The sequence below is a fragment of the Salvelinus sp. IW2-2015 genome, linkage group LG18, assembly GCF_002910315.2.
Source record: "Salvelinus sp. IW2-2015 linkage group LG18, ASM291031v2, whole genome shotgun sequence".
NCBI lineage: Eukaryota > Metazoa > Chordata > Actinopteri > Salmoniformes > Salmonidae > Salvelinus > Salvelinus sp. IW2-2015.
The window spans coordinates 54,388,459-54,399,996 of NC_036858.1; the positions used below are offsets into that span (position 1 = coordinate 54,388,459).

The window sequence follows — 11,538 nt, forward strand, 5'->3', positions numbered from 1 at the left end:
CCCATCGGGTTTAGTGGCTGTACATGGGAGGTGTCTGTATGAAGCACCAGTGCCACCATGTGGTCAGAGGAAATGGAATACGTCAAAACTGCATTTCAAGGAATGGCTCCAATATTATACTGTATTTGAGTTGAAATGCACATTTAGGCTATTGATGGGGGGGGTTACAAATACAGCTCTACAGCTTTTCTATTTAGAGCCTGTTTGCAAGTAGCAATAATCCATATGTATGAACATTTTTCAGGGGACGACTGTTGAGAGATAGATGGGAACTAGGACCAATATTTACATAATTGATTGATATAAGTTGCTATTGAAAACGATGATTTATATAGACAATTATTTTTAGTGATTAAATATGTATGATTTAATTACATTCACATTTATAATTATTTCAAAAGCTAAATAAGACCATTTTCCTTAATTTGAATTATTCCAATCAAATCCCAACTACAGTGTAATGATTACTAGAGACAGTTTATCAGTGAAATGAGGAAAAACTGTGACGTTGCAAAATTACTTCAAGGGCTAGGGCTTTGAAGTGTATCAAGCTGAAACAGTTTATCAACTACCCAGAAAGTGTATGACGCAAATAGTTAATTGGCTTGTGCTTGACATGTCTCATATTTGGCTTTTTGAATTGAACACACTCAATTAGGTTAGGAGAATGCAACATGAATACAGTTATTTCCTTTCCCATCAAAAGTAGATGTGTGATTGTGTATATTAATGATATCCTTGTGGAGATACTTTACTTACAACTCCCAATGAATAGTGGTGAATCTGGTGGCAAGTTTGCATTGTGCAAACAGCCATACATGAAGTGATTTGTCGATTTGAAAATGAGAGTGGACAAAGAGGCTGTGAAAAGTGCTGATGCGATTCAGATATGCCTGTAGCCACTCTAATTGCTTACATATTTTACACTGCATTCAGACACCTTGGGTGAGTGTGCGCTGGAACCCAACAGTAAACAGCTCAGGGACGACACAGTGGGAAGTGATTTTGGCTCTTTTTTATTAACACAAAAGCAGGGGGAGACACGCAGCGGTGAGGAGGGTAACATGATTTATTTGGGGCAGTGACTAGAAACGCCACACCTGCCACTATGGGCTAAGTGGAGGTCCAGCAGGGTTATCCATCCGTAGGGAGAGCCAATTCCTCAAGATTCCACCAGCTAATTGAAAATGCAGCTTTTAAAACAGAGATTTAATAAACTAAACATCAAAGCTGGTCATTTTTCACCAAAGCGCCTCAAGGAAGACAGAGCCAAGTTCATTAAAAGGCTCATTCAGCTTTGTAAACATTGGTGACAAACTCTCTGTTTTTTGTGGCACAACTTCCAACACACTAAATATCTCTTGGCTTCCCGCTCCCAAACCCCCTTTCTTTCTCTCCGAGACATTGGCTCTATCATAAGAAGAAAAAGAGTAAGAGAGCTCAACTGCATCTTCAGTGAAAAATGACAGATATCTACTGTTAAATAACTTTCTATTTGATGACTCATGCTAACAGATTAATAACTTTTTATTTTCCTTTCTCTCTTTGGAATTGAAATGCTTTTGTTGTTTACTTTCTCTTTGTTGGGGTAGGGGACTTCATGCCACGAGCTGGGGTGGGGGACTTAAGTCCCCTAGGAGGGGTGGGGGACTTGGCACCGGCTGGAGAAGAGACATGAGCAGGGGCTGGGGAAGGAGTGACAACCTTGGGACCTGGGATCTCAATAGGACGTTTAGGTGGGATAATCGACTTGGGCGTTAGAGTTGGTTTGGCCTGAGGAATCGTATCACCGTGCTTGTAGATGCTCACAACGATATCCACAGACTCTCCTCCATATTTGTTCTGCACCGTCATGGTGTACCTGCCAGAGTTTTCCAGGGACACACCTTTGATGGTGAGACTGGCAAACTTTCCGGACTCGAGGGACACCAAGTACTGGTCATCGGGATACACCTCTGCACCATTTTTGAACCAGGTGACTTGAGGTTTTGGGTCTCCGCACACTGTGCAGGTCAAACTCAGGGTCTACCAAGCGGGGCAAAGGAATTGAAGGAATGGAAAGACATTGGTTACCAACACAGATATAACAGAAGAACATAGAATGTTGCTTGTGTTGTTCTCACCTAAGCAGTGCTGTTCTTTAATTTAATCAGAGTTTACTATGTTTATCATGTCCTATTTCCCTAGTCTCTTGTCTTTGCCTTACTGAGATGAGCATGTTTCTCAATCCGCTGGAAGAATCCCCTCTTGTAGCATCAAGGTAAAATAACCAATCACACTACAAACAAGTGTGTGTAGTCACTTTGGAGAGACGTGCCGGTTACATTGACCTTTACAAGTAGCTCTATTCTGCCATTATGTAAACCATATACCTCTATGACATGTCTACAGAATACTCCTAGCACATACATCACACTGTATTTCTTTCATAAGGACCCCAGTTTATGCTTACCCCACAATATTTCATATGCTGTGTGAAACCAGACATGAGGTGCTGTAAAAGGCAATATATCTGCACAATCTTCGCCCTATGGGTGATTCTCTAGTGCGGTGTATAATGCAACTGTAGGCTACAATGGACTCAATCAGAAGGCTCTCCAGATTGAATGGAAATTGGGAGCATAGACATCAGCTGCATCCACCTGGTTATGATAGTTGACACTGACTTTCCCAATGTGTTAAATCATGTCTGGTTACCTGTTCTAGCGTTAAATATATTCCCATAATTGTATTCAATCGCTAAATAAAATGTAAATTACCTTCTTCTCCATGATGGTAACAACATCAGGCAGACCGCCCAGCACTTTGCCACGGTCTAAAAATGTAGATATCATATAATCACAAAATTGTCTGAATCAAAAGATTTCCCACAGAGCCACGATCTAGCATTATGACAAGAGAAGGTACTCACTGGCTTCAGCATATGCTTCCTCTCTGGAAAACAATAGAAGAATGGCATTGTTAGTGAGTTCATTAGCACAGTGAGGCGTGCTATATTTCACCCCAAGACTGTGACTCCGTACACATGTTCTGCTTTGCCAAATACTTTAACACTATGTAGGAATCCAAGCTGCATTTTAGCTGAAGGAACGTGGCATTTATACAGTACCGATGCCCTACATATATGTGCATGAAATGAACACTGAACAGAATTATGACGTGATTATCTTACTTTAGTGTTGTGAATTCCGCAAAGGCTTTATCGTAGGCTGTGAACGAAGAAAGAAAAGAGAGGCTACAGTTGGGCTTTTCATAATGTTTCATTAATGTTACACCATACAAAACCAATTTTGAAGTATAGATGGAGTAGCCTACTTTCTTTCTTTTTGTTGCTGTACTTACTGCTACTTGTCTTGGAGACACAACAGCAGTGTGGCAGAGACATATCGTACCTCAATATTGTAATGTTGTTCTGTTTTGCCTGAAATAGCTCATCCTCGCTCACTCATTACTGTTTCCAGACCACAAAATCGCATCACCTGTCAGGGACCAGCCCTTGATTATGTTTGCCATCAAACAGTATGTTGACTAACTGAAGTATGAGCCAGGATTGCACCTTTAATATTGTTGTTCCTGTTATTTCATCCCCCGGATTTGCCTAAATATGCAGCTTGCTTCTGTGTACCCAGCTGCAGAGATGCTAGTCTAAGACTGTGGCAGGACAACAGTCGTGTGGGCAATAGTTAGAGATGGTATGCAAAAACTGCAACAGTGTTTAGTAGTTGGTCATTTTAATAAAGATGTGCAGTGATCTCATTACTGTGGTCCAACTGAAGACTCCACCTCATTGATATACTGCCAGAGCAATGATAATGATATACAACCTCTGCTTTTTCTACATTCAGATGTTATGTACACGTACTAAGATGTTATGTACACATACTAAGATGTTATGTACACATACTAAGATGGTATGTACACATACTAAGATGTTATGTACACGTACTAAGATGTTATGTACACGTACTAAGATGTTATGTACACATACTAAGATGTTACGTACACATACTAAGATGTTATGTACACATACTAAGATGTTATGTAGACATATTAAGATGTTATGTACACATACTAAGATGTTATGTACACATACTAAGATGTTATGTACACGTACTAATGAAGACAACTACAAATGCATGTGAACATAAAAAAAAAAAAAGGAACTTCATTTATCAGGTTTATCATTTCCAGGTTACCATTATCCTGGTATTGTCATTGAGGTTCATACATGCTGAATGTGCTAATATCACTCTTTGATTTCATTTATTATGCTATTTGCAAGACTGACGGAGAAGTAGGTTGTTAAAGTATAGGTACAACAACATACATACTCAATATCAGATATCGTCTGACTTACCATCTCCAGAAAGGTCAATGGTGCGACTGTAGGTGTTCTCCGTATCTATTATCTGGATGTGGTACAGACCCTTATCCTTGTCTGTGGGTTCAAGGATCTCCATAATGGCCATGGCAGGGGTACCTCCAATATGCACCTTCTCAGAGTGAGAGAGTTTACTTTCCCTGAAAGGGTAAAAGGGGAGGAACCGATGGAGCATAAGTATTGTTTTTGGAATCCATTGTGTTGGATTGAGTAGGTCCCTACTGGTTTAATCAAAGAGCAGTCAATGAAACATGGTATCAACTGAAATTCACAGGTAGCTCGATGAGGAATTTATTAGGAGAACATAAAAAAAAACATAATATGAAATTGTGATTGATTCTAATGAAAATAGTCAAATGTCCAGATTTCTCACATAATAAGTGTAACTTTCTAGTAGTTTATCAAATATTGACCTGCTACAATTGCTGTGCTGGACCATTTGAGCATCATCATTATCTTATTTATGTGCCATTGCCCTCTTGGCAGTCAGGGAGGTCCTGAAATTTGCCCAGCTCAAATTTGTGAGGAATCATGGGAAATGGTAGGCTTTGTTCATTCATTGTGTGAAATTGTTGCCATGCTGAAACATGCTCCCCCTGTCAGTGCCATGCACACTGGAAGAAAGTAAAGACCTGAAGCAGCTACTTCAAAATGTTCATACAGGGATTAGAAGACCCACGCATGGTTTAGCTGAAACTGGTTTGCCTTACACAAGCTGCTGTAACCAATGACTTCCCACAAGCCTGAGGGAGTGTTTTTTTTTTWATCCTGTAGCTATTCTACTAGGTACAGTAGGCCTGTATAATTGTTTCCAAAAAACAGATAATTTGGGAAAATTGTAAATATGATAGATTTGTTTTGTATAGATAGTGTGTGAAGAGAGGCAGTCTCTAGTCTCCCTTTTGTGTCACTCATTTTCAATATCCACCTTTTTATAATAATCTCAAATCATGTTTACATGCCTGGCTCATGTTAAGCCTTGGAATAAAACCTTGTGCGGATTCTATTTCCATAAACATTTCCATAATTTCTAATTATCTGCATAATTGAATAAAAAAGCACCCCCCCAAAAAACGTTGCATATGCTTACGCATGCAGCCAATGGATTTTCATCTCCTCTGTGTAGTATTTCATGTGGCAGTGGAGCTGAATGCCTGTTGCAGTGCAGTGAATTGCCAGCTCCGCTGCAGAGGATCCTGGAGAGAAAAAAAGGAAAAACCATGCGTTCTTTAGTGTACATATGCTGACATTTATGTTCTATACTTATCTTAAGCTAACATATCTTCTTAGATATATACAACTTGGGTATTTGCTGTGGTTTACTAATTGGTTGGCCTGTGCTGGGAATTGGAATCAGTGCAATAAATGCCGTAATGGAGATACGACTTCTGGCTAGGATGACAGGTACTGTATAGATGTTACTTGCAGCCCAGTTCATGAGGGTGTAGTAACAGGACCCTCGGTATGCCCAATGGCTGTGCAATCCTCCTCATTAGTTGTGCTGTACTGATTTAGCTGCACTGAGAAAAACCATAGAACTGTGTGAGGAACAAATTATCTGCAATCTAACGATCAAGTGAGTCTAACTGATTTCTTGCACTGGTTGAATAACAAGCAGAATAAACTGATAACAAATGTGTTTTAATACTAAAAAGAGAAGTGACAATCAAGAAGATATTAGTACCTACCAGCAAGTTTAGAAAGCTTCTCGATTATTTCATCAAAGGCTGTAAGAGAGATGTTGATAAAGCAAAAGTATGTTCAAAGTATGTTTACAGTAAGACAATATTTCAGATGCAACATAATATAGTTTTCATATTAATATTTACCATGGCCGGATATTTCAATTTGGGACTGATCCTTTCCTCTGTCATCACTGATGGTAGCTTTATAAATGCCAGTGGAAGCCTTGGAGAACTAGGTTGGATAAAAAACAAAGCACAATTTCAGGGATCACAATAGAATGCAGTCGATAGGCCCACCCTCTGCAATAGTAGCAGAGACCATGTAAGCTACATTAGCTGCCTTACATTGAGAATAATTGTTTTAACKTAGTAATTTCCTGTTCATATAATTGAAAACAATTGTCCCAATTTCATATAATTTTCTCAGCTCTTCTGGGACTTACAGTGCCTTCAGAAAGTAATCACACCCCTTGACATTTTCCACATTTTGTTGTGTTACAGTCTGAATTTAAAATAGATTTAATTGAGATTGTGTCATTTTTTATGAAAAATTAAAAGCTGAAATGTCAATAAGTATTCAAACCCCTTTGTTATGACAAGCCTAAATAAGTTCAGGAGTACATTTTTACTTAACAATTCACATAAGTTGCATTGACTCACTTAACATGATTTTTGAATGACTACCTCATCTCTGTACACCACACATACAATTATCTGTAAGGTCCCTCAGTCGAGTAGTGAATTTACAACACAGATTCAACCACAAAGACCAGGGAGGTTTTCCAATGCCTCACAAAGAATGACTCCTATTGGTAGATGGGTAAAAATTTAAAAAGCAGACACTGAATATCCCTTTGAGCATGGTGAATTTATTAATTACACTTTGGATGGTGTATCAATACACCCAGTCACAACTAGCATACAGGTGTCCTTCCTAACTCCGTCGCTGGAGAGGAAGGACACCACTCAGGGATTTCACCATGAGGCCAATGGTGACTTTAAAACAGTTACAGAGTTTAATGGCTGTGATAGGAGAAAACTGAGGATGGATCAACACCATTGTAGTTACTCAACAATACTAACCTAAATGAAGGGTGAAAAGAAGGAAGTCTGTACAGAATAAAAATATTCCAAAATATGCATCCTGTTTCCAATAAAGCACTAAAGTAAAACTGCAAAAAAATGTGGCAAAGAAATGTACTTTATGTCCTGAATACAAAGTGTTATGTTTGGGGCAAATCGAACTGATTACCACTCTTTATATTTTCAAGCATGGTGGTGGCTGCATCATGTTATGGGTATACTTGTCATCGGCAAGGACTAGGGATTTTTTTTATATAAAAATAAACGTAATAAAGCTAAGCACAGGCAAAATCCTAGAGGAAAACCTGGTTTGTATTTATATTTGTATTTATTATGGATCCCCATTAGCTGCTGTTAAGGCAAAATTAAGGCAAGTATACAATTTTAAAAACATGACAAGGCATTCATAACAGATTTCACAACACACTATGTGTGTGCCCTCAGGCCCCTACTCCACTACCACGTATCTACAACACAAAATCCATGTGTACGTATGTGTATAATGCACATGTTATCATGTGTGTGCATGCATGTGTCTGCGCCTATGTTTGTGTTGCTTCACAGTCCCCATAAGGTGTATTTTTATCAGTTTTTAAAATCGGATTCTACTTCTTGCATCAGTTACCTGATGTGGAATAGAGTTCCATGTAGTCATGGCTCTATGTAGTACTGTGCGCCTCCCATAGACTGTGAAGAGACCTCTGGTGGCAAGTCTTGTGGGGTATGCATGGGTGTCTGAGCTGTGTGCTAGTCGTTTAAACAGACAGCACGTGCTTTCAACACGTCAGTACCTCACACAAACACAAGTAGTGATGAAGTCAATCTCTCCTCCACTTTCAGCCAGGAGATATCGACATGCTTATTATTAATGTTTGCTCTCTGTGTACATCCAAGGGCCAGCCGTGCTGCCTTGTTCTGAGCCAATTGCAATTTTCCTAAGTCCCTCTTTGAGGCACCTAACCAAACGACTGAACAGTAGTCCAGATGCGACAAAACTAGAGCCTGTAGGACCTTCCTTGTTGATAGTGCTTTTAAGAAGGTAAAGTAGTGCTTTATTACGGACAGACTTCTCCCCTTCTTACCTACTGTTGTATCAATATGTTTTGACCATGACAGTTTACAATCCAGGGTTACTCCAAGCAGTTTAGTCACCTCAACATGCTCAATTTCCACATTATTTATTACAAGATTTAGTTGAGGTCTAGGGTTTAGTGAATGATTTGTCCCAAACATAATGCTTTTAGTTTTTGAAATATTTTTTACTAACTTATTCCATGCCACCCATTCTGAAACTAACTGCAGCTCTTTGTTAAGTGTTTCAGTCATTTCAGTTGCTGTAGTAGCTGACGTGTATAGTGTTGAGTCATCCGCATACATAGACACTCTGGGTTTACTCAAAGTCAGTGGCATGTCGTTAGTAAAGATTGAAATAAGCAAGGGGCCTAAACAGCTTCCCTGGGGAATTCCTGAATCTACCTGGATTATGTTGGACAGGCTTCCATTATAGAACACCCTCTGTGTTCTATTAGACAGGTAACTCTTTATCCAAAATATAGCAGGGGGTGTGAAGCCATAACACATACATTTTTCCAGCAGCAGACTATGATCGATAATGTCAAAAGCCGCACTGAAGTCTAATAAAACCGCCACCACCATCTTTTTTTAATAAATTTCTCTCAACAAATCATCAGTCATTTGTGTAGGTGCTGTGCTTGTTTAACCCTTTCATGCGTGAGTTCCAAATATCTCTAACGGTCGCCCCAGCGTGAGTTTTTTTATGCACGTGATATTAGAACGTTCTCTCCATTCCAGAATGTGTTTGTTATGTAACAGTACATTTCATCCCCGCTGCCCTCAAACAAAAGCACGCAGCCTGTTTTTATTTGTCAATTTTAAATAATTTCTAACAAGTTTTTTATTTTCTAATAACAGTTTGAAATGAGGTGTGTTCCGCCTCATTCATTCACATAAAAGTAGTCATTTTTACTTTTGCGGACCAATTAATTTTTTTGACATTTCTGACCCGGACAAAATTCCCCAAACACTTCTCAATTGTTTGTGCAGGACATTTACTCATCTGCCGTCCTGCATACACGTGTTCATATTATTCCACCTGTCGCCTGCATCGAAATCAAAGTTGTTTTCGTTACCAATAATACCTTTGGAAATGTGTGCGTTTCTATCAAAGTACATGATGCTGTTGACCCGGATCACTGGTTGCTGCGGAAAAGGAGGAGTTGAAAGGGGGTGAGTGTAACGGATGTGAAATGGCTAGCTAGTTAGCGGGTACGCGCTACTAGCATTTCAATCAGTTACGTCACTTGCTCTGAGACTTAAATAGGGTTTCCCCTTGCTCTGCAAGGGCCGCGGCTTTTGTGGAGCGATGGGTAACGACGCTTCGTGGGTGTCAGTTTGTTGATGTGTGCAGAGGGGCCCTGGTTCGCCCCGTGTTGGGGCGAGGGGACGTTTAAAGTTATACTGTTACATATATATTCCTATAACGCGGACACGCAGAGTAACGTTACCACCTTTTATGGTTTATATTCAATCTGTGCTTATGTAGCTAGTTACATTATTCTATTAGTTCTGTAAAACAATGCTAAATGCGTCAGAAGTATTGGCATGTTGTTATTTGACGCTACCCTGGAAAAATTGAAAAATATCTTATTACCACTTGGCGTGTTTCTGAGTGCATTCCACAAAGCTGTTTATCATCCACTGCGCCCCATTTTGAGTAATAGTCAAAGCACGCAGTCTGTGTTTATGTTTCTCTGTCTGGTTTGTTTCTCTCTCCCGTCAGTGGTCCACCTTCCCTGTGGCCGACATGGTTGCTGTATGGACAGGGGAGAGGACATGGACGTCTCGGTTGTCATGCCACTTACTGCCAGCTGTAACATTTCTTATTTTGTATAACGGGTCCATTTAGGATGGTAGTAGCGTTGATGAAATGCAGTCATAGCAGCAGAACTAGAAAGCAGTCTTTACTGTCACCAGGAATGTATACATTTCACTAATTTGTGTTGTCCCCCACTCCTGGCTCTCTCTTATCCTGTAGCTCCAAGGCATAGCAATTGGTCTCTACTATGTCTCCACCAGCTCCTCTGTCAGAAACAACTTGAAGCACTCTGCCTCAGTTGGGAAATTGGCAAGGGCGTTGCACTCCAGACTGGGACTCATCAAAGCAAACACCAGGGCCAGGAGGGGTGAAAAGCAGGGCCAGGAGGGGTGAAACAGCAGGGCCAGGAGGGTGAAATGACTGGTGGCCTTCCAGCTACCACAGAACTCCTGTCTTCAATCCACTGTTGGTATGCCTCCATCACCACCAGCATCTTAAGGAACTGGGACTTTGTCAGTGGACAGGGAAATTCAGATTTCAGGGTTCTCAATGGCTACAAGGTTGGGGGCAGCTCCTCACTGTCACTGTCAGAATCTGATTCCTGACTTTCATACTCAGACTCATTGTCAGAATTTTAAAAAATCTCCAGAAATGTCCACATTTGTTTGTTATCCCTTTTGAAAGACATTGCTAATGCTTCAGCTCATCTCACTAGCTACATACATAAACAACAACACTGAATGGTTTAGAGTGAGAGGGTACGTGGTTGACTGCCGGCACGCGCCACTTGTATCAATAAATCACTATCAGAAAAATTTTTGTGTGGCAATTATTTGTGTATTTACGGTTTTATTCACATGTTTTCAAATCTAGGTGACAAATCATGCATTCCGATTCTTGCACCAGATTGTAATGGGCACATATTATGTGTGTAAAATACTTTTTGAAGAGTTGTACTGATTATGATGAGCTAAGCTAATTCCAGCTGTGTAGTCATGTTTGTTGACATTCAATGCATTCTGGGTTCACGTAATCGTCTGTTTGACCAAAGATTTATAACAAAATGAGGTGAGTAAGAGTTCACTCGTTTTTGAGGACTCCGGAAATGAATGGTGGGATGTGAACGACGGTAGAAGACACCCCTTCAACATGCATACTATAAACAGACTAAACTCATCTCGTCTTCTCTTATTATCTTCGGTTTCTGTGAGGAAAAAAATGCATGGCTGCGCGCTGAAACTAATCGTCGGATTACTTTCGATTTCTAAAAAGTGCTTTACACTAATTATTTCGATCAATGGTGTGCTCACCCGTGATGTGATTAATTATACATAGTAATTGCTATTAGCTAATTCATATTGTAGTTTATGTCAGCCGAGAGTTAGAAAATATGACTGCTTGTGTTGGGTCAATCTTTCCTCAGCGTAGGACAAATGTAGCCTACATTTTTCCGTGTAGGATGATTGTTTATGCTATATATTCTTCTGTGAATATCTGAACATTGAATCCAAAAATAAACTGCTCACATTCTGGACATAACTTTGTAAGGACTC

The 11,538-nt window shown here is 39.9% G+C and overlaps 1 protein-coding gene across 2 annotated transcripts in view; it reads right to left on the reverse strand.

Annotated features, from left to right (window-relative positions):
* Positions 1 to 1,000: 1,000 nt before the first annotated feature.
* LOC111978643 (myomesin-2-like) overlaps positions 1,001 to 11,538 on the reverse strand; it is a 47,758-nt gene continuing 37,220 nt past the window's right edge. For both annotated transcript variants that reach the window (XM_070448608.1, XM_024008833.2), the window contains exons 29-36: positions 6,211 to 6,298; positions 6,070 to 6,108; positions 5,472 to 5,577; positions 4,358 to 4,521; positions 3,173 to 3,209; positions 2,912 to 2,934; positions 2,760 to 2,815; positions 1,001 to 2,025 (exon numbers count right to left, since the gene is read on the reverse strand). In XM_070448608.1, the coding sequence (XP_070304709.1) occupies positions 1,570 to 2,025; positions 2,760 to 2,815; positions 2,912 to 2,934; positions 3,173 to 3,209; positions 4,358 to 4,521; positions 5,472 to 5,577; positions 6,070 to 6,108; positions 6,211 to 6,298 (969 nt within the window). In that variant the 3' untranslated portion in view covers positions 1,001 to 1,569. The remainder of the gene's footprint in view (positions 2,026 to 2,759; positions 2,816 to 2,911; positions 2,935 to 3,172; positions 3,210 to 4,357; positions 4,522 to 5,471; positions 5,578 to 6,069; positions 6,109 to 6,210; positions 6,299 to 11,538) is intronic.